The sequence below is a fragment of the Podarcis liolepis genome (assembly GCF_965112155.1).
Source record: "Podarcis liolepis genome assembly, chromosome: 5".
NCBI lineage: Eukaryota > Metazoa > Chordata > Lepidosauria > Squamata > Lacertidae > Podarcis > Podarcis liolepis.
This window is the reverse complement of record NC_139556.1, coordinates 59,671,056-59,694,286: the sequence shown is the minus strand read 5'-3', so window position 1 is coordinate 59,694,286 and position 23,231 is coordinate 59,671,056. Positions and strand designations below refer to the sequence as shown.

The window sequence follows — 23,231 nt, the reverse complement described above, 5'->3', positions numbered from 1 at the left end:
GGGAAATAAGGCAAGAGGGAACCTCCAGAATCTCTGAAAGCAGCACAGCCAGCCCTCTGCTAGCGGTGCAACCTTGTGCGCTATACAACTTTCAAACCTGGGGGCAGGGGAGATAGGGAAGCCCCTCTTTCCCGCAGCCTGGGCTCACCTCCCATTTGGTCTCTTCCAAGCGGGGCCCCAGCTCCGTGTGCTCTCGCTCAAAGGAGGCGCAGCGCTTCTCCAGCAGCTCCCGCTCGGCCAGCAGCTGTGCAAAGTCCTCCTGGAGTTTCTTCTTCTCCTGCTGCAGCTGGAAGATCTGGAGCTGCAGCACCTGCTGGCTGCGCTGGGCCTTCTGCGCTGACTGCTGGAGCTTGGCGGTGTAGCCCTGCCGCAGCTCTTCCATCTCTTCCTCGCAGCGCCTCTGCTTCTCCTCGTACACCTGGAAGGAAAGCACCCCTTTTCATCAACCCCCAGGTCACTGCTTGCATTAGGAAAGCTCTGCCGCCGCTTGCAGCTTCTGTGTTTTAATTCAGTTGGCACCAACATACCAGAATTTCCACTACCCCTCCCAGGGATCAGACCTGTCAAATTTCAGGCAGGTGGGAGGAGGGAAACAGTCCCTGTTTTGCATACTTTTTTTAAGGCTGATAAATAGCTCTTACCATTAATAATTTTCTCCTAATGTTTAGCTGAAATCTGCTTCCTTGCCATTTCCACCCATTGGTGCAAGTTCTGCCCTCTGGAGCAACAGAGAACACATCTGTTTCTTGATCTGAGTGACAGCCCTTCTGATGGTCAAAGGCAGCTATCATGTCTCCCCTTAGATTTCTCTTCTCCAGGCTAAACACATCCAGCAATTTCAACTGTTCTTCATATGACTTGGTTCCTCCACATCTCAGCATCCTGGTTGCCTTCCACGGAACATTCTCCAGCTTGCCTGTATCCCCCTTAAAACACGGCACCCAGGACTGCATGCAGTAGTCCAGATTCAACTAGCGCACAATAATGAAACTATAACATTTTGTGCTCTGGATACTACGCTCCTGATCACACATCCTAGTCAGCATGGGAGGGGATGCAGCCAACCACTGGGTCTCAACAGAAAGATTACAATAATAGCAGCCTGCAAGCGCCCAAAATTACAACTAATTCACCTAGATGATAACAAAGTGCAAACTGGGTTCCAGGAACAGATTATTATGCTGTCTGGAAAAGCAAGATGACAGACTGGAAACATTTGTGAAATCATGACTCTGGTAACAAGACACACAACAATGCTCCTTTATTAGATTATGTAGACCTTATTTATGATTACTCATTTTTGTCCGTCACAATAGGATGCTGCGAGACAAACAGTTGCGGAACTTGTTCATGTCATAGTACGGAAGCTGCCAAGAAGGGGAGTGGCAAATCTGCACACTGGAAACCAAGTTATGCTGCTAATTCCTGCAAGGACTAGTTCCCAGCATGCAGTGCTGCCAGCCTAGTCAACATTGACAACACACTGCACCTTGAGATAGGCAGTGTACCCCTTTCTGCCTTGAGGTGAAGTTAACCTAATTGTGCCACAAAGGAGCTCCCAGTTGCTTGACGTTATTGGAGATGAACCTGCCGGTTCCTGCCCTACAGCAACTGCCTCATGAAAGCTGCCTGGTAAAACGAGAAGCTGCCGCCGCTCCAAGCACCAACAAAGGCAGTCCCACAGTAGAAGCAGCCTTTCGAAAACCAAAGAAACCCTCTCCCTGGTGAGAAACACGAGCGCTCCCCTTGCTGCATCAGACCTGCCTGCATTAGGAGCAAGCGAGCAACCCCGAGCAGCTTACCTGGCAAATGGCCACCTCATTCTCATCCAAGCTCTCCCTCAGGTGCTGCAGCTCGACCTCACGCTCCCGCAACTTCTCCTCGAGTTCGTGAATGAGGAGGGCTTCATCCGCTCCGCTGTGCACAGGCGAACGCCCCCCGCAGGAGCCGCTGTCAGAGGAATGGTGGCCCCGGCCGCTCAGAGAGCCCGTGCTCTTGCTCGACGACGAGCGGCCACTGTCCGAGTTTGAAGGCCCCGTGAGGCCACGCGAACTGCCTCCTCCGCCGCCACCGCCGTCCAGGGTGATGTGGCCCATGGAGATGCTGACTGGCTCCATCTGCTGGCTGCATCCAGTACTGTAGGTGGGGAGGCTCGAGAGGGAGTTGCGCCCCGAGTCCGACATGGTCCCCGAGTGAGAGCTGGTTCGGCAGCTCAGGGAGTTGTGCTTCTCGGTGCTGCCCACAGGGGCACCGCCAAAGAGCTGGGCGAGACTAGCTTGGCTCTCGGAGAGCACGGAGGCACCGGGACGCAGAGCCAAGTGCCCCTGCAGTGGGCCATTGCGGTTCTTGGGCATGACTGGCTTGAAGGCCGTGGGGCGGATAAGCGTCTTCTCCATGGCCTGAAAAACAGCACACAGGCACAGGATTGCTAGGGTGGAGGTTGATACCGGAAACTTAAATCAATGGATAATGAACCCTCTCCGCCTTATCAAACTTTTGGCAGGCATGTACTCCATATATCACAAGAGAGGTAATGGGCCTTGTCTAATCTCAGTCAAGATTAGAAGGGCTGTTTCTGAACTTCTGAACTTCTTTCGAGGATGGACCTACCCGCCTTCTCCTCAGCTGTCACAACCCTCTCCTAAGAAAGGAGGAACACAAGTGACTATGGTGCTACTTGTAGTAACTGATGTGGTGCGACTATGGCTGCCCTTTTTTAGCTGATACAGACAAAAGGCAATCAGGAGCACCATCTAGCAACATGGATAAGAGAGCTCATGAATAGTTGCCCCCATCCCCTACGGTTTAAAATAAAGATGGCGTTTCTGGCACTTGTAGAAGCTGAGCTATGAGGCAAAATGTAGAGACACTATTCTTATTTTGTGGGTCATGAGAAACTAACCTGCTCCCTCTTTCAGTGCTTTAATATGCCCCTGGGAAAATCCCTGCAGAAACCCATGGACATCCTGTCATGATTTTGCCTTAGCTGCATACACCTTCCTGGGTTTAACTGGGTGACATTATAGGTGCATTGAGAAGGATGAACTCCTGTGTCCAGTATGCATTTCTCTCAAGACAGAATCAGGATAGAGATGAACAATGGAGGAAGAGGGTCCTTATTAGCCTTTTGATAGGGCTGAGGAAACATTCATCAACTAGAACAACTCTCCGCAGCCTGGTAGCCTTCAGGTAATTTAGGACTACAGCTCCCATCAGCCCTAGTACAGCATATCCAATGGTCAGGGATGGTGGGAGTTGTAGTCCAAATATCTGGAGGGCACCAGATAGGGGAAGGCTGATCTAGACAGACCAGCTTGTTCTGCCCAAAGCACGCTCTCTGCTTACCTTCTCAAGTTTCCCCGAGACAGGCACCAACTTGGGGGGTGGTCCGCGGATGGTGCCAACTCGGGGCTTGTCATCCTGCAGGTCTTCCGTGTCACTACAGGGGCTGATGGGAGACACCTCTTCAGCCCAGTCCTCTTCACTTACGTAAGCATAGCTGCTCTTCTTGGTGGGAAGTCCATGGCACAGGGGCTCTTGGGAACCAGCCCCGCCCGGCAGGCGGAAAGGGCCAAACTCTGTTGTGGCTTTGTGGCAAGGCCGGCCGGAGATTAGGCTGCTGACACTGCCCATGGCTGCAGGGGACGGGCAGGCACTCGTGTGGAGCTGGGCAGCCCCTTCAGAGGCGGACTCAATGGAGACAGGCAGGGTCTGCACAATGGCCATGATGTCCGCAGGAGGGGCTTTGCGCGTGGTCTGAAAGAGAGAAGGGATTGGCTGCTAAGAACATGACCAGGAAATCACCACATCAGCAGGGCCCACCAAAAAGAGGCAGCATAAGCAGCCTCTGACGCAAGGGTCTGTTCTCAGAGTTGGTTCTCCTTTGAGGAGAAGAAAAAGAAGGCCTTGCCTGGGAATGACAGCACCGATCACTGAGGAATCGGACCACACAAAGGAGCCCATCAGCTCTCAACCTCCACACTCTGCCAGGCCAGAGGTCAATGGGAAAGGTCCCTTTGAGCTGCTATGTGGGGAGACGATCAAAGGTGGCTTAGGGGAGAAAGAGAAGCCTTGGCAGCAAGGAGGCAAAAAGCAAAATAGAAAACAGGCCAAGGAGCAGAGTTTGTGTTCCATAGTTCATTTACACTGGAAAAGTTAAGTCAGTCTCTTTCCTGCCAGGGAAATACTGGCATTCAGAAAATCCCAGTCTAAAAGCAACTCAAATTCCCCCAATATCACTGCCAGGCAATGATATTTAAGGTTAAAGATAGCTTCCAAAACACAAAGGAGGAGAGATCTCCCTTGCAGAGCAGGTCCAGAGCCTACCTTGCACTTGTGGAGAAGGGTGTTTTGCTTCCTGGACTCCATCAAGCCAGGAAGGCTCCCATGAGCTATTTTTACAGAACGCTATGGATGCCACAAATCCTCCTATTTCAACCCATGTCCGGATGTAAATTTATATGCTCTACATATATAAACTAGTCCTGGAAGAATCAGCAGCAGTTACGTCCACTGCTTTCCTGCCCCACTGCAAAATACACCAATGTGTGTGTGGGGAGTGCCCTCTCAAGCTATCTCTACTGCACAGAGAAGTGGGAAAGTCCCCACCCAAGATTCAGCACACTTAGAGTGGGCAGGAGTGATAAGAAAGCTGCAAAACGTACCTGCCATGCCTTTTTAGGGACGTAGGAACCACTATCATTTAAAGGGCACCTTTGATTGTGTTCAAAGAGTTTCAAAGGCTGAAAGGGAACTGGAGGGAGACCAGAGTGCCAACTCTTTCCACAGAGGCAGGTTTCCTTTCGAGCAGAACCTGCGGCCTCTTAGCTGTTGTTGGACTACAAATCCCATCAATCAGCTATGCTAGGCAGGGCTGATGGAAGTTGAAGTTCAACCACAGGTTCCCCATCCCTGCTTTAGAGTTCCCACGCAATACTATGCTTCAGAGGCACAACAACCCACTTGCCTAGGGCAAGTAGCAACAGCCCATGATGTGCAAAGACTCTCTCTCACCTAGAAAGGCTGTGTGTCTTTTCTGGCCCTTGAATCTAGGAGAGACAGCTGGGGTATTGTTTGTTCCTTCCAGGATGGGCATCCTGGCTGCCTCTCCTTGCTTCCAAGAGCCAGGACAGCCAGCTAGAGCTGCCTGCCAGTCTCCATGGAAAATGCCCATTGCCCAATTGCTTTTCCAACGTGGATTTCTTTTGCACACCTCTTCCTTTCTGCAGCTGAAGCCGGGAGCTCCAAGCGGGGCTGCAGACAACCACCCTGCTAATGTTGCACAGAGGGAAACGACTAGCCTGCCATTTATACATACGGCTTCTGTTAATCCTTCCCGGAATTGCATGTGATTTTCCCCCTTCCGCAAGAAGCAGAACATGCTACGTGTTTGGTTTAGGAGGTACTGTAGTCAATGGGGAAGCCACCCACCTAGAACTGATAGGGGAGCTGGGGTGGAAGGAAGCAGAAGGATTCCGGGAGGCAATTTCTCTGCCATGCCACCAACGGAGAAGAGCAATGGGGGAGGGAAGCCCAAGTACAGCAGCACCTCCCCGCTCTCGGCTTCCCTCTCCCTTCGCTTCTGTCCGCAGAGCAGATTTCCTTTTTATAACCTACCCTCTGTGCTGTGCTTTAAATAGAAAGCGCCTGTGTCTCCCGCTCCTGCCAGCAGTTCAGGATCACCGAGCGGAACTAACTCGCATTTATTCCAACCCTAGGCACTAGACCAGCCCCTGCTCAGCTCCCATCTTGGGCAGTGCATGAGTACATGAGCATTTTTTTAGAAAAGCAGAGGGGAATTGGGAGCGGAGAACGACTCTAATAGAACAGGATCTGCAACAGGAGAAAGACCTCAAAGGTAATACTTTGGCCTTGTTTTCCTTGCTTACCACAAGCCTTTGGTCTTGCGTAATGAAAGGCAGGCTCCCCAATGCTCCCCAGCGTAAAGGGATTTATGCTTCACTACAATGTTTCAGAGAGCATCAACATGCAAAAGACTCTACCCTTGCTCACATATTTAAAGGGTGTTGAAGGGAACAGTTGCCAGATTGAGATGCCCAGATTACAGTCTACAAATTCATGCAAAGAGATCAGAAATATCCTAGCCCAAGACAACTACAGGTTGTGGTGTGTGTGCCTTCTGTGTGCTATCATCAACTCAAACATTCCCGATACAGCAACACATCTAAGAGGGAAAGAAACCACTGTCATAACTTTTGCATTGCCATGTTTGAAATCCGGCTGCTCAGGCAGTGAGATGTGAATCGGAGGCATGTGAATGAGGCGAGAGAGCGGCTGAATGAACGGTGGCCACAGGTGCTACTGACTAACAAGTGAAAACATATGCAACACATTTCTGTTAGTTCTTCACACCAGAAAGCAGCAAGATGATAGCAACTGAGGTTGTGGGATTTGCGCTCACAAAAATCTTCAGACAGGCACAACTGTTCAAAATTGATTAGGTACCAACAATGTGGCCAATGCAGTACAGAATACACCAGTAGCAAGGTTAGGAAAGTGGCAAGAGACTGGGGGAAGTCAGCTGAATCTAAAGATGCAGTTAAGGCTGGGGAAATTACATTGCTGAAGGAGCAGATATTGAGATGAAGGGACTTAAGGAGTGAGAGATGTGTGATGAACAGAAAATTGAAAGATGCTCCAAGTACGGGATTCACAGCATGGCAAAACGACATAATGCAAGAACAGGAGGGAAGTAAAGGTACAAGGGAAAGGATTCAATTTCAGGGGTAACTTCTGCTGCATCCTACCTGGCTACATTTTTGCACAAAGTGAGCCGACTGCAAAACAAAAAACATCCTTTTAAAACATCTTCTAAAAGAAGCCAAAGCAGCTAGCTGTAAGAAAATGTTCCCAAACCACTTTGGCTTGTTTCTCTGGCTGACAATCTCGTAGCCCTGTGATTTTGTAATGACTGCAAAGAATTTTAGATGACTGAGAATCTGTTCTCCTATTCAGCAAAAGGGCTGGGCAGAGGGGTGTATATGGAATAAGCGAGGCCACTGCAGGAGGAAGACCATCAATATCAGATCTTCTCAGGAAGTTCTTTCCAGTACACACACTTCAGGAGTACTTCCTGACAACTTCTACTTCCCCTGATTGTTAAAAAAGAAAAAAGAAAGCCCAGCGCTGAGTCATGGGATGGGCTTTTGCTCCCAAACCCCACATTCCAGATGCATTTGTACAGTTCATGCAAATACGAATTAGATCACGATCTCTGTTTGTATATTCTGCTTCTGTTAAGTGGGGCTTTCAGAGAACTTGGATGTTTTGACAAAGGGGCAATGAAAGTGCACAGGGAAGGAGGGAGAGATTTACAAAACAGAGGTCAGAAAAATGTGAGTCAGGTTCTCCAGCATTTTTCCATAGCAAAGAAGGCTGGAAAGTTGTGCCTTCAACGAAAAAGACAAACCTGGGGGAGGTAGTTAATAATATGCAAGAACAAGTTTGAAATAATAACATACAGGAAGAAATTTGAAAAGGAGCGACTGCTGCAGGAAGAGTTAACTCTAGTTTTTGTGAGGCCAAGAAGGGATGTTTCTGGGAACAAGGCCTTGAATTTTGAAAATTCAAGCACACAAGAAGGAGACTGAAAATAGCAACACAGTCTTGATACTGGCCGGCGCCCTTGTGTCAAATGGGGAAATTATATCAACAAGGAAATTGCAGTCAGAGCCTAATCCTTTTTACTCTTATTTATGTTTACATATTTAAGACATTTATATATTGTTTAATCATTCATGTTTCTAAGTGGTGCACCTAAAAACAAAACCCAGAAAATTAAACAATAAATTCTGAATCATAGAATTGTAGACTTGGAAGGAACCTCTAGGGTCACTGAGTCCAACCCCTTGCAATGCAGGAATCTCAGTTGAAGCATCCATGACAGATGGCCATCTAACCTCTGCTTAAAAACCTCCAATGAAAGAGAGTCCACAACCTCCCAAAGGAGTCCATTCCACTATTGAACAGCTCGTATCATTTATCATAAAACCGAACACTACCTTAAAATGCCCCCTGAAACAAGGAGGTCTTAGTCATGAGCCTGAAGTTCAGCAAGGAGGGTGCACATCTCATGTCAAGTGGCAAGGAATTCCACAGGCTACTACACCAAACACACAGCTTCTAGTGGTTACAAGCGTTGCATCTGAACCACTCACCCAGTGATCAAGCAGAAAGACATACGCTAGGATTTCAGCCTTTCTGTGCACTAAAGGTAAAGGACCCCTGACGGTTAAGTCCAGTCACGAATTACTCTGGGGTTGTGGCGCTCATCTCGCTTTACTGGCCGAGGGAGCCGACGTTTGTCCGCAGACAGTTTTTCCGTGCGCTACATGAACTCAAAGGCTGCAGTGACATACACTTGAGCTACAATCCTATGCACACTTACCTGGGAGTAAACCCCATGCCGTTCAGTGAGACTTGCTTCCAAGGGGAAAAAAATGCCTACAATTGATTGGGCTATTAACTCTGCTGCAACTGACCACACCAACTGGTTTGCAAGCCACATGAGGGAGGAAAGGGCACTTACACAGCATAACAACTCCCTGACAAGCCGCCCCCAGACATTTGCTCCCAACAGAGTCTGGCTGGGATCCTCTCATGCACTCCCTTCCTGAAATTCTAGTCCCAACGGGGTTTTGCCTTGAGGCTGGGGGAACGTAAGGCTGTATTAGATGGTGGTGGGACATCAAGTGCTGAGTGACAGCTGTACAGAGGTGATACATCTTGCAGCAAATGGTAAAAGGAGACCCTGCTTGGCTCTTGTTCCAGAGGTCTGCCTTTCCTATGCTTCCCCAAAGATATGCCCAGCCCTGAGCATCTGCTCTCTGTCTTCTCTGCAGAAAGCTGACAGAAAGGAAAGGGAATTATCCCAAATGCCCCAAGAACTGCCCCTGCTCTCAAGAACAGGGCTGATCAAAAAACAGCAAGGGCAGAGGAACACTTGGCAAGGGAGTCGGGAGGTGATTTACTGTTGTTAACTGTCCCGAGAATATCACCTTTCTTCTTAATACTATTTAATACTATTTAAATAATTTGTGTACTGCTTAACTACAAATGTCTCTAGGCAGCTTTCATTTGCGGATAACTATCTTGTCCTCTTCTTGGGTACAAAGAAAAATCTGAAGACCCTTAGAACTCAGAAGGCAAGCCGAGTGAACTCAAACTTGACTCGAGAGTTTTGCATTTAAAGATATCTAAGCCCATCTTACAACTGAGAGGCTGGCAAAGAGTTTTGAGAATTTTGGGGGGGTGTCTTTGTCATGCCAGCTGACAAGAGTCCCACTGCCTCCTTGGCCCCACAGAGCTAATGTCATGGTTGCTGCCCTCAGGAGAACCCTGGAAAGGGAGGTTGAGGCAAGGAATAGCAAATAATCCAGAAGAACTGTGAACCCCAAAGGGTCCCTCTTTGCATGCCAAACAGGGATTTAACAGTTCAGTGGGGTGAGTGTGTGTGAGCTGTGCATGGAGGGTTAATTAAAAGGAACCAAGATGGTGGGAGGGGAGAAGGAGAAAGCAGCTCTCTGTTCTCTTCCACATCCATTCACTGGCACTGTGCAGAGCATGGAAAAGCTTTTTAGAAGCAAGGTGGGGATATGGTGTGTGAAGAACAGTAGACAATCTGCAAAAAGTCACAGCTCAGCTCCATTTCTCTAATCCAAACCTTGGGAACACAAACTCAAGTACGGTTCGATTCCAAATAGTTTGCCTTAACAACACCATCGTATCTGCAGAAGTACGAGAAAGGTTTGTTCATTTTCCACCCTGCCAATGCATATCCATGGGCACCATAAGCCTCACTTTGAAATCTGACTCTAGTCTTGCCTGCCCAGGTAGTTCTTTGGCCTAATCAAGGAGGAGGAAGAAAGAAAAATTTGGTGGGAGGGTTGAAGCCCACCTGCCACCAATTCTATCTATGCCCACTGGCTGTCCACCCTGGCCATAAGGCTTCCAAACTGCAACAGGGAATTGCTGAATCTGAATTCCAGATTGCTGAAAATGAACGCATTGCTTTGTGCACATGCTGCGGTGAGGGACTATTGCTTAGCGGCAGAGCACATGCACTGCATCCAGAGGTTTCCAAGTTCGGTCCTTGGCCTCTCCAGTTAAAAAAGGTGATGGGGAAAGACCTCTGCCTGAGTACCTGGAATGCTTCTCCCAACGAGAGTACACTATACTGGGCTACGTGGACAGACAGACAGACCTCATATACATTTTAGCTCCATGCTCACACTTTCACTACTGTCAAACAGAATCACAAGTGCAGAAAGCACTGCTGCACTCCAGTGCTGCTTGAGGGCTTTCTGCAGGCATCTGGTTGGCCATTGTGAGAACAAGATACTGGATTAAATGGGCCTTTTGCTGGATCCAGCAGAGCTCTTCTTATGTTCTATACATAGCTGTCAACTTTTCCCTTTTCTTGCGAAGAATCCTATTCGGAATAAGGGAATTTCCCTTTAAAAAAGGGAAACGTTGACAGCTACGGTTCTATATAAGCATGCCTTCAAAGTGTGGAAAGCTAAGGCCTTTAAAAAACAAACCCCCGATTGTGGATGTCCCAGTAGAGGAAGCAATATGGACAGCTCAGCCCCCAGTCCAGATGGCATAAATAATAAGATAGCAAATAATTAAGCTGCAGAGTCTATAGCTTTGGAGCTGGAATTCCCAAGTGCCCAGAGGAAATTGTTCAGGGCAGATGGGGAGCTAAGGGGCTAGATGAATGGCCACAGAAACACCATTTGCACTTGCTGCAGAGAACACCAGAATAGCATCAATGTCCTTTCCAGTTAGCTTAGGCTTCCTATCCATAGACAAGGGATTATTCAGTTCCTACTCCAAGCCGGCACAGACTAGTTTATAAAGCTGCCAGATTTTAACTCAAAGGTAGCTGCATGGCAGGGTTAACGCAATTCAACGTTCGCTACAATTTGCAATTGGAATCTATTCAAGAGAGAAAGCAATTTCGAAGAGGAAAATAGCCTACAGAGCCTGCAACAGCACAGACAATGAGCTGCCCGTATGGGCCAGATCAGAGATGATGCAAAATTCATCTGCTGCCTACTGCAGCACAGCCAAAAAATTAGGGAATGTTCCACAAGTGTAAATGGCATTAACTTTGCTTAAAGAATACCCTTCCTACTCAACAAGTAATAAGAATAAAATGTTTTCTTATCCACCCTTCACCATAAAGTCCCAGGGCGTCTTACAGCAATGTTAAAAATACGATTTAAAAATCAGATCAAACAATTTATAATCAAAAGAATAGGTTGGGTTCTAAAAACATGCATCTCAGGTGTCAAAGGCATCTTCAGCATGTGGTAGAACCTTTATAATCTGATGTACCTCTATAGGGAAGGAATCCCACAGCTTAGAGGCTGCCACAGAAAATACTCTCTTCCAGGTCACCACCTCCCTCACCTCTGAGATAGGAAGATAGGAACTGCTGCCTTAGAGGGCCTCTAGGGAATGAAGCAATCTTTCAGGTATTTTGGGCCTCAGTCAACTAAAGCTTTAATCCAGGGATAAGGAACCTTCAGACAGGGGGCCAAATCTAGGTCTCCAGGTCTTTCCATCTGACCCTTGAGACCCTCAGGCCACATAAATGCCTATGCCTGCTGTGTCAGTGGCCCTGCTCCACCCCATCCTTGAGTGCTTTTGCTTGACTGGAATGTGTCCTTGAACTGTGACGATGCCTCTTACTTGCCTAGATGGAGAGGCAGGTGTAGAAACCTCTGAATTGTGCACCTATTGTGCGGAGGAAGGAATCACACCTGTTGCTCCATCCACTTGTTGCCCCTAGCTACACCCACCGTAGGTATGCCCCCCAGAACACTGCCTATGAGGGAATATGGCTCCCCAGGCTGATAAAAGGTCCCCCAGCCCTGCTTGAAACGCTGAGCCATGTTAGTATAATGGAACCCCATCCGGTAATCTGGCCAGTGCATTTTGGGCCAGCTGAAGTTTTTGAGTCATCTTCAAGGGCAGCTCCATGTCGCATGTACTGCAATAATCCGATCTGGAAGTTACCAGGGCATAGACTATGCAGTGGCCAAGTCGTCTCTGTCCAAAAGCGGCCTGCTGAGCTTCCCATCAAGTGAAATAATGAAGCAGGGCATTAAATGTTTAACAAGATTCTGAAAGGGAATGGAGATGGGGCTCTGATGACCAAATTTATCAAGATCAGAGAGCCAGAGTCTTCTGCCTGATAGCGAAGTCCAGCCTCCTCACAGCGGGAGCTGAGCCATTTTTGGGCAGCCTGAAAACACTGGATGAAATTCTCAAAACGCTAAGCTTTCCTTTTTCTGATCGCTTAGCCTTCATGGCTGAGAGAAGATAGAAAACATAAAAGTGTTTCCGTAACAGCTCACAAAAGCAGAATGAAAGAACTCACCTAACATGATGTTTTCTTAATCTCCTCACAGGATTGGAGAGAACAAAGAGTTTTGAGCATGCGAGTTTCTCAACCATCCCAAATAGTTGGAAAATGCCATGGCTCAGTGACAGAGGACATGGCCTGCACGCAAAAGATCTCATATTTAACCCCCAGCATCTCCAGCTACAAGGTCCCAGGTAGAAGGACATCTTCAAGACTGCCACACAGAGTAGATCAGGGATGGGAGGGAACCTCAGGACCAGGAGACAATGCAACACCCAAGTCTCCCTACCTGAGTCTGACCCTTAGGATCCTTCCCATGCTACATTCCCTCCCTCCCTACCCTCCCTACCCTTCTCTGCTCAGGGACAGCCCTGCCATTAGGCATGGTGAGATCACTACCTCAGGCAGTAGAAATCCCTGAGGCAGCATCCCCACGGTCACCCCACCAGCGTCAGAAGTGGCAGGGCACACAACAGACAGAGGCAGTAGCAGTGGCAGGTATGGTGGGGGTGGGAGTGGTGGCAGCAGCAGGGCAGCACTTCCCATATTGCCTCAGGTGGCAAACTGGGATGTGCCACTCTCTGGCTGGAATGTGAACTCTCTAGTAATGCCCCCTGCTTGCATTGGTATACAATGGAGGGAGGACAAAGTGGAGTTTGTGGGTGTGTGGTGATACAGAATAAATAATAAGAAACTAGGCTACCATGTAAAGGTAAAATTTACACTAATTTCTCCACCCACTTTTGCAGCTGGCCCCACCCCACATGTAGCCCCCAGAAGACATGGCTGGCCTTGGGTTCCCCACCCTCAAAGTAGACAACAGGGAGCCAGAAGGAGCAATGGTCCGACACGAAGGCAGCATCCTCTATGTCCATATGCCACTGGGAATTTGGGATTATTTTAAAGGAAGCCCCCCCCCCGGTCATTTAAATGACAGACACAACACAGAGCTAAACTAGGTATCCATATGTTTATTCACCCATTTGCCTATAAAGTCTTACTTTTTGCACCAAAATGAGCGCACGAAGAACAAAAAAGGCCCCCATCCTGTCTGAACTTGCCATATTCAGCCACTTAAGGCTGTTTGCCTCTCACAGCCTGGCTCACTTCTGGTATCCAAGCCAGGCTGACTGAAAACAGCTTAAACCAGTCAAGCATAGCATGGCATAGCAAGGCAGGGGACGGGTTTCGTTCTGCTCCCCCTGACACTCGTGTTGATATAGGAAAGCAGGAGACACCCCCTGACCCTCTCCAACACTTGAATAAAGTGTATTCTGTTAGTGTATAATAAGCATGCACATATCTATTTTGGCCCGCAGAATCAGAGATGTGTGACACATGCTGAGAAACTGCAGTTAGCATTGAAAGGAAAGTTCATTTACAGCAAGCAGACAACAATCTGCCCTTTGTCAACCCCCTTCCGCATCACCCAAGGATACTGAATTTGCGGCTTCCACAAACTTTAGTAACAGAGGCATCTTGCAGACAGATTCTCCGCCACCCCAGTCTTTCTGCCAAAATGAAAGATGCTGGTTTTTGTGCAATGTGCTATACAGCGTCACTCTTCCCTAGACTGCACACATTTCCATGTTTGGACCTTGATCAATGTAAACTGAGAACTTCAGTTCACTGGTTGCTGGCAAAGCATTCTAAAGATGGTGTTTTCAAAGTTCGACTCCTGAACTGGCTTTATAACTGGGGGTTAACTACGACTTGTGCTCAGCACATTCAGCCACCTGGACACTTTCCAAACATGTCCCATCCTGTTGATCAACAAGAACTAGAACAGGGACAGCCAAAGCTGTTAAGGCTGCAAGCTCCCAGCATATCTGACCATTGCCAGGGCTAGTTGTGGCTGATGGGTGCAAGAGTCCAAAAACACCCAGAGGGCTCACATTAGCTGGTCCTGAACTAAGGAATATAGCACAATTTTCACAGAAGAACAGGATGGAAAGCTGCTCTGCTCTGGGTGTTGCTTCTTCCTTTTGATGATCACCACTGCTGTCCCTAACCAGAGGGGGAACAACTGCTGGGAAGTGCGCACCTGCATCAGAGTAACCAGGCACCTTCATCTGCCCCAGCTGCAACAAAACATGTCTCTCCTGTATCGTCTCTACAGCCACAGCAGCAGCTGTAACTCCTCAACAGTTTAACTTCACCCCCGAAGGCACTTTCTTCCATTGTCTCCCAAGACAGACAGATGCCAACCAACCCTACCAGCACAAGTTATTAGGCCAGAAGGATCATTGGAATGAATCCAAACTATGCTTAATGTATCCCATGCTTCCTGCCTGTCTATCCCTCCCCACCCTTTCAAGTGCTGGAAGGAGACACATGGAAAGGAACCTCTTGAAATGAACCCAGGACAGCAGAGGGCTCATATAATAAGGCAGGGGTCAGCAACCTTTTTCAGCCGTGGGCCGGTCCACCGTCCCTCAGACCATGTGGTGGGCTGGACTATATTCTGAAGGGGGTAAAAGAACGAATTCCTATGCCCCACAAATAACCCAGAGATGCATTTTAAATAAAAGCACACATTCTACTCATGTAAAAACACGCTGATTCCCAGACCGTCCGCGGGCCAGATTTAGAAGGCAATTGGGCCACATCTGGCCCCTGGGCCTTAGTTTGCCTGCCTACCCCTGTAATAATGTATCCATATTTTAAAGAAAACAGCAGCCAGGTTCTTACATAACTTGTTGCAGTGGCCATGCTTGCACAAAACGGTAAGCCAAAGTTTCCAATCTATTGCAGCTTATTGTGAACAAGCAGTGGGTTAGTGCACATTGCCCAATCATTCCTGCTTTGCTCCCCACCCTGGAGAAGAAGGAGATTGCATCTAAAGCATGGATCGTGGTGTATTATTCCCTAACAAGTCCCAATCAGCAAATCAACCGCGAACCGTGGGTTAAGGTTGGCTCATTAACATTGCTTGTTAAGGAGCAACAAACCAGGGTGCGTGAGTTCAGACATAATGATAAGCCAAGTATTCCTGGACTGTTTACCACTCTCATGTCAGGGAAGGAGTGAAGCTGGAACTACTGGGCAGGTTGCACCAACACACGGCTTGTTCACAATAAACCACAAAAAATCAGAAAGTTTGGCTTGCCAATACGTGCCAAGGCAGCCACTGTGGCCCAGCTGAAATGTATTTATAAACAAGAGTTTGAAGTTTATTTATTTTTTCCTTTGTCCTCACAATGCCAGTGCTTTAAAGAGGCAGGATCTATTTTGGCTAGTCAAATGCCCTCCTCTAGGTTTCATTATCATAAAAGGAGAGCAACTCAAAAGGCAAAGTATGAAAACAGCCTAAAATCATGCCATAGACATTATCCCCATCTAAGTCTATTATTTTATTTGCATTACTGATGGGCTGCCATATGACAAGAAGTTCTCTGAGCAGCCTAAGACTTGCCAACACAACACATAAATGTACTTGAGACACAATAATCTGTATGTCATCTAACACACAAGTTCAAGAAGCATTTATAAGCTGAATTTCAGGGATATCCAGAGAAGGGAGCCCATTTTCCACAGTCCATCCATCTAGGGAGCCATGCCCTCCCCCACCCACCCCACACTTGCTGCTCCTCTTCATCCAGGACAGGCATCTGCCTGGAAACCGGATCTTTGTTTCCTTGCAGGCCCCTGCTGCTCCAGGCCCTGTTTGATGTCAGGATCCTCTTGTCCTTAACATAATCAACATCTCCCAGCAACCGCCAGGCTAAGGGATTATGGGAGAAATAATCCACCAGCAGGAACAGCAGCAGAAGCCGAAGTTGGGAGACAAAAGCTCCCGTTTTCATGCAAATGTTGGCCTGAACCAATGAGCCTGGGACTCCAGGGAGGTCCCGAATTTGACCTCACAGCTGGGCCACTCTCAGAGACAACAGCCTAAGAAAGTTGCAGATTGTACCACTCAGGCCTAGCACCTGGGAAACCCATTATGCAAGGCAGGAGAGCACAGTAAGCAGATCAGTTCAAGGGAGATGAGGATCTTGGGAGTTTTTCTTTCTTTCTGCAGGATGGGTGGGGGTGTCACAAATATTTCAGTGAACAAAGTATCACAAAATGGGATTTATAGTTTCGAAACTGCTAAAGAATTAAACTATTCCATCGTGAGGACTAGAAAATTTATTTGATTTTTAAAGTAAACAGCTTAATAGAATCTGTAAGGTCCAAACATTAGGCGAGTTTATACAGTATTAAAATAGCTCCTCCTAAAAAAAAACCACCAACATACATTCTGCTACTATCCCCTCTACATTTAGAAGAGCAAGAGAAAACTCCCTTAAGAAAGGCTGAAAAAATTCTAAAACCCTCACCCTTATAAATCCGATATTGGTCCTAATGTCTGACAAATTTTTATGCTTGTCAAACCCAGATCACTAGGACCAATCAAACAGAGGTCTTATTTTAAAATGACTGTGTTTAAAAATTTTATTTCTTCTACTAGAAAATCCTTAGATATGTCAATGTTGAAATAATCCAGTCTAGGGAAATCCCAACCTCTTTATTGCCAAGGGATGCAAAGCAGCACCTAGAAAGTTGCACAATTTTACCTGCATGTATTAGACTTTATAGCACCTGGAAAGTTGTGTCGATAGTAAATAGAACAGGTGAAATAATGTTCAAATCCTGGAACAGACATGTTGCGGGACATCCTTCAGTTATCTCCTTGGTTTAATTTTTGTCTGAAAATCTGAAGTAATGGCAGGAAAGCATATAAAAAAATCCTAATTAAAAAAAATACTAAGCATTATTATTTGAGACTTCCACTTTTGACCTGATTTTCAAAAGGTTAAATCACAATGCCTATTAAGTCTAGATTTGAGAAAGCCTGGCTGTGGCTGATGGAGTCCAAGAACTCTGGAGGGCACCAGTTTGGGAAAGGCTGTTCCACAGGTTATGACTCCCAAGCCGGAAATGCATTGAGATGCACTATAGTGGATTTCAGAGTAGATTCAATGCTTATATTTGTATTTATTTGCTCTTTGCAGATTTATATGCAAGGATATGCTTTGTGAGTTCAACATGCTCAGGTTTGTGAACATGTCAGCTGAAGTTCTTTTCTAGACCGTTTACATGGTCAAATGGGATCAGACAGGACCTTCCACACACCTCCACCAGGGGTTCCTTTGCTCTGGATGTCAAGAATTTCATCAGAACAGCCACATTTCTTTTTGGAGGATTCAGAAAATTTTGTTATGCTTGGTGTTTAAGCATTCGAAACTCCCATTGTTCTAGGCATGTTTTGCGACAAGGAATTTCATTAGCGTGAGCTGTTCCTGAACTCTAGACCTATGATTTCAGATTAAAACTGCAGAGTGGAAGGAAAGGAGGACCTTTTTCTGCCTCCCCACTTCCAGCTACTCTGAAGACTGGAGAAAAGACCCTCTTACGAATATTTGGGGGGCAGGCAGGGGAAGCATGGCTTTGTGTTTGTTTGTTTTTTGCAGTCTTCAGATGAGGACTAGACCATGTGAAACAGTTCATTCATTTTTCAGCTTTGGATTCTTGTTATTTTAAAAGTGTGCCTAGACATTTCGTTGTTGCGCCCATAACCTAGGTTTAAGGTGCCGTTTAGCTCTAGCTTTCATATCTCAGTTTCTAACACTGCCTCTCTCCAGTCAAACATTTAGAGTCCCTGATAATTTGTTGTTGTTTCCTGTAGAGCACTGGGTGATTTGGTTATCTTGAGCCAAATACTCACTTTGGTACAGTGGTGCCTCGCAAGACGAAATTAATCCGTTCCGCGAGTCTCTTCGTCTAGCGGTTTTTTCGTCTTGCGAAGCAACCCTATTAGCGGCTTAGCGGCTATTAGCGGTTTAGCGGCTATTAAAGGCTTAGCGGATTAGCGGCTAAAAGGCTATTAGCGGCTTAGCAGCTTAGAAAAAGGGGGGGGGAGCAGAAAAAAATCGGAACACTCGCAAGACGTTTTCGTCTTGCAAAGCAAGCCCATAGGGAAAATCGTCTTGCGAAGCAGCTCAAAAACGGAAAACCCTTTCGTCTAGCAGGTTTTCCGTCTTGTGAGGCATTCATCTTGCGGGGCACCACTGTACAGTGGTACCTCTACTTACGGACACGATCTGTTCCAGGGTGCTGTTTGCACCCTGAAAAGTCCATAAGTAGAGCGCTGCTTCTGCGCATGACGCGATAGAGCACTCCTCTAGAGCGCCGCATTCATAACATGAAAAAACGCAACATGAAGCAAACACAACTCGAGGTATGACTGTACTTCACATTGCTGTGCTTTCCTCCCCCCTACCTCTACTGTATAAAGAAAAAACTCAACAGGAACATATTTGACATGTTCGACAGTGGAAAGGACCCCTTTGGAAGGTTGTGGACTCTTCTTCCTTGGAGGTTTTTTAGCAGAGGTTGGATAGCCATCTGTCATGGGTGCTTAAGTTGAGATTCCTGCATTGTGGGGGCTTGGACTAGATGACCCTTGTGGTCACTTCCAACTCTACGATTCTACGATATGAAGCTGCCTCATATGGAGTCAGGCCATGGGCCCATCTAGTTCAGTATTGTCTACACTGACTGGCAGCAGCTCTCCAGGGTTTCAGGTAGGGGGTCTCTCCCATCCTTACCTACAGATTTCAGGAGTTGAACCTGCAGCCAACACTGCATGCAACAAAGGTGATCTACCACTAAAGTCAAGAAGACCCGTCTCTGTGATGCAGTTATCAATGGCCCCTCTGACACATGGAGATGTTGTATGCAGGCAGATGCTATAGAACACAGAGAACAGCACACGGCGGGGCAGAGATGCCACCTACCAAAGCACGAACATTACCATGACTGGACCAATCTTCCGGAGGGCATCCCACCCCTTTAAGTGCAGATCCACTCTCCCCAGCATGAGGGCAGGCCATGGGATAGCTGCACACATGACAAGCTAATGAGTTATGATCACTAGGAGCGCTGGATGGATGTGGAGTGACAGGCCACCCAGAAGAGCAGCCTAGTGCACACTGATCAGGGGCAGCCTTCAGTCGGGCCATGGCTGGGTCAACCCAGCAGGGTTCCTCTCCACATGTGCGCGCACACATTCCACATAAAGCCATGGAGAGGAGGAACCATCTTCACCCTCTCGTTGAACCTGGGGAGTAAGGATTTAATCCCACATGATGACCTGGGCTGGCACTGGAGGACCAAAAGCTGCCAGGTGATGTGTCTGCACCAGGTGTTTTTTTCCCAGGAAAGCTGTACAATTAACACAGAGACCCTTCAGAAAAGAAGAGAAGGGGGAATGAACAGGTAGAAACAGAAGAAGACATGGCCTTCTGAGCACTATTGAACCCTGCAAGTACCTGACACATCATAACTACGTAGCGTAAGCAGACCCCAAGACAAATGTGCGCACATATGCACACACAGTCCCCAACTCCCCCAGTCCTCTGAAATGCCAGTATGCTGACACCAGTTCCAGGCAGCCAGCAGCTGGCCACACTCCTGTACTCCCAAGCCCAAGGCCTTGCCACCTAAGCTAGCCCAATCATAGTGGCAAACTGGATATGCGGGCACCACAATTCCAGCGGCATCTGCCTCAGCTATGTAAATACTTGCAGGCAGAGAGAAATGTGCTGTGTTGCACTTTTGGAAGAGGAGCACAAAGCAAGCTCAGCGACTCATGGGATGGGCAGGGCTCCCAACATACCAGGGGGCATGGCCTGATTGCCAACTGATCTCTGGAACACAGGCCCAGTTGTCAAGGAGAAGAAAAGAGTTGCTTTGGAAATTAAAATGAGAAAACAGAATTCCAATCAACTCTTTATCATTGCGTATGGTGGCACTGTGCTACTCAGCATACAGTTAAGGGTGTTTTGGTGGGGGGGGGGTTAGAGAGGGGATTTTAATTTGCTGACTGCAGCAAAGCCTAGGGGCAGTGCTGCCCACCACTATACAAGTTTAAACAGCAGGAAGTCAAAAAATGGATTGGCAGATAAACAATCTAAATAGAGGGCCAGCTGCAGAGAGCCTTAATCCCAACTAGCTGCAACATGTTAACCAAAATATTTGCTTTTACAGAGCATTTTAGAGAGTTTAAAATGTATCACATATATTGGTTCAGTAATGATCCTTCACAAGGTAAGATCAGCCTTATCATACCCATTTTGCAGAGAAGGGACTGAGGCTGAGAGAGTACTGGTTTGTTAAGACCTCTGAGTTTGCTGCAAAGGAAACATTTGCTTGAAGGACTTCCTAGTTCACAGTTTATACACTTCAATACACCTGCCTTGTAAATAAGCCAACAAAAGTTTGTTTTTCAAGAATATTCCTAGCCTGCATTCCCATGCTTGCCATAGATGTGGAGATGTCCTATTCTGCAACCCCACACATGGAAATGTAGGCTTCTCTACCCTCCTAACAAGCTAGCCACAAGAAAGAAAGAAAGAAAGAAAGAAAGAAAGAAAGAAAGAAAGAAAGAAAGAAAGAAAGAAAAGCCTTCTACCAAGTGGACTGGAAGTAGGAGGATGAAAGGATTGACTGCTCCTCTGGCACCCCTCTGCATTTCCATGCTGATTGCAGAGAAAGGGGTTTTTCTTCTCCTACAACTAGCACAGAAACCAAGTGGGCTGTTGGGAGAAGGAGCCGCCTCCCCCAGCCCTGTCAGTCCCCAATGTGGAACTCCTGCTTGCCTATAGCTATCAGTGAAATAGAACTCTGCTATTGCGCATCCTTGGCCAAGCCCTAGCCAGGCATGTCCAAAGTCCGTTTCAGGGGCCTATCCAGCCTGTCAGTCTGTTTAATCCGGCCCCTGTGGTAGTTTATTTTCTGGGTAAAATCCTAAAAAAACCTCAACAACAACTTTGGTCGGCCCTCACTGCCCTTCACTTCATCAAATCTGGCCCTCTTTGAAAAAAGTTTGGACACCACTGCTAGGCATTCATATCCTGCAAAACTGAGATCTCTAGATGTGAGCAAACCAACTGGCTACAGTTAGCAATTAACCTTCCACAAGGGCCATATCTAGAGGTTCAAGAGCCCTTGGCGCTGTACTGGGCTTTTCATGAGATAAATCTGCAGAGGTACATAGACAATATAGTAAGGGGGCCATCTATCCCTACCCTAGCTGGATCTGAGAGTCATTGACTGTAACTGTTTCTTCATTTGTTTCTCTGTCTAAAGGTCTACTACCTCACTTTTCACAGTTGTTTCAATGCAACTCACAAAGAAAAAATTAAGCATACAATGTACAAAAGGCATAGATTAAACATAAGAAAACAAGAACATTAAACATAAGAAAACAAGAACATTAAAGCAGCCTCCTGAAATAAAAAAATTGTTCTGACCCAACATCTGAAACTTTGCAGTGCCAGTCCTTGTCTGGTTCCTACTGGATGAAGCTCCATAGAACTGAGCTCACTATGCTAAAGGCACAACCCCTTGTTAATGTGGGTCATGCTTCTGAACCGTGGGGAACCACTAATAGCTTTCCATGTTGGAAATCTATGCTTAACCACCACTGGGAGACCAAAAAAGAAGCCCTCTTCCGCCACCATTTCTCCCAAACCACCCTCAGCACTCAGAGGCTTCTTTTCCCACAATGCAGCAGTGGAGGGCAGCACTTCAACTCCCATCAGCCATAGCCTGCACTGTCAACAATGGGGGGGGGGTGATGAGAGTTGTAACCCAACAATGACCACAGCCCCCATTCCCAATGCTTTGGAATAAAATGTGTTACTTTGTGCATGGCATCTGAATAAGTCTAGGAAAGCCATCAAGGGAGAGGAGAAGCTTGCTGCCTCCACTTCTTAGCATCGGTCTTAAGCTGTGTGCCTGTGTAACAATGCTGCCCAGCGAACAAGACGCTGCAGGGAGGGGAGGGGAGGTCGGTCAGGGCTGTACCCTCCCTTCCCCCATCTATTTCACTTCAAAGCAAGGAGCGGAGGCATCTGCTGAAGCTATCAAGCCTGTCCAGCCTAAAGCTGAGGAACAAAGAACATGATCAGAGAGCAAGCAGACTCTTACCCTTCCACAGTCCCCCTCCTCCTCTCAACTCTGCCAGCAGAATGTACCCAAGAAAAAGCTGCTCTCCCCCCCCCCTCGCCTTTGCATGCACGGATGCACCCATCACCAAAGATTCCCTAAATCCCAGCCCTGGCAGTCTGAGCACTAGAGAGGCTTCCTGGCCCTTCTCTCCTATCCATCGTTCATGGGCATCTGGCCTGGAACTGAAAGCTGCAAATGGCAGTGCTTTGCCCAGACTTTTCCAAGCCCTGCAGGACCAAACTGCCAACAGCAGAGAGTTTTAAAAGTTTCAGGGCTTTCAGGTTCTTGTTTATAGAGAATGGTGATTCACAAGCTTGCAAAGGACAGCAAGCTGCCCCTAACAGGAGAGTCCCTACCGCAAACAGGCTCAGGCTGGATCTTAAAAAGCACCATATACACAGAGGCAAGAATCCGAACACAATGAGTTGTGATGAATGGTTCCTGTTGTCTGTCCTCTTCACAAACACAAAGAGGCCACCTCATTTCTCCAGGAAATGTAATTAACACACACAGTCGCCTCTTGGGAGAGAAGAGAATAAGACAATTCATAGAGCTGGAAGTGAGATGGCTTAGAGCAGCCTTCGTCAACGTGGTGCCCTCCAGATATTGCTGGACTACTGCTGAGCCGGTCAGACCAGGACTGTGGAAACCCAGGTCCAACTCCCCATCCAACTACAAAGCTACAATTCTGGACCCGTCTCTCAGCCTAGCCTGCAGGGTTCTTGTGAGGATAAAATTGGAGGACAGACATATATTCATTCCTGAATTCCTTGAAGGCAGGATATAAATGCAGCTTATTATCACATTCTTGTCCTAGAGAGGATCTTTTATAGTT

General features: G+C 47.3%; 2 protein-coding genes across 10 annotated transcripts in view; both read right to left on the bottom strand.

Annotated features, from left to right (window-relative positions):
* Positions 1–23,231, bottom strand: part of SFXN3 (sideroflexin 3) — a gene marked incomplete at its 3' end in the record, with an annotated part of 174,596 nt that overhangs the window by 63,613 nt on the left and 87,752 nt on the right. The window lies entirely within an intron of this gene.
* Positions 1–23,231, bottom strand: part of LZTS2 (leucine zipper tumor suppressor 2) — a 58,351-nt gene that overhangs the window by 4,993 nt on the left and 30,127 nt on the right. For all 9 annotated transcript variants that reach the window (XM_083505143.1, XM_083505145.1, XM_083505148.1 and 6 more), the window contains 3 exons: positions 3,346–3,756; positions 1,803–2,399; positions 149–418 (listed from right to left, as the gene is read on the bottom strand). In XM_083505143.1, the coding sequence (XP_083361269.1) occupies positions 149–418; positions 1,803–2,399; positions 3,346–3,726 (1,248 nt within the window). In that variant the 5' untranslated portion in view covers positions 3,727–3,756. The remainder of the gene's footprint in view (positions 1–148; positions 419–1,802; positions 2,400–3,345; positions 3,757–23,231) is intronic.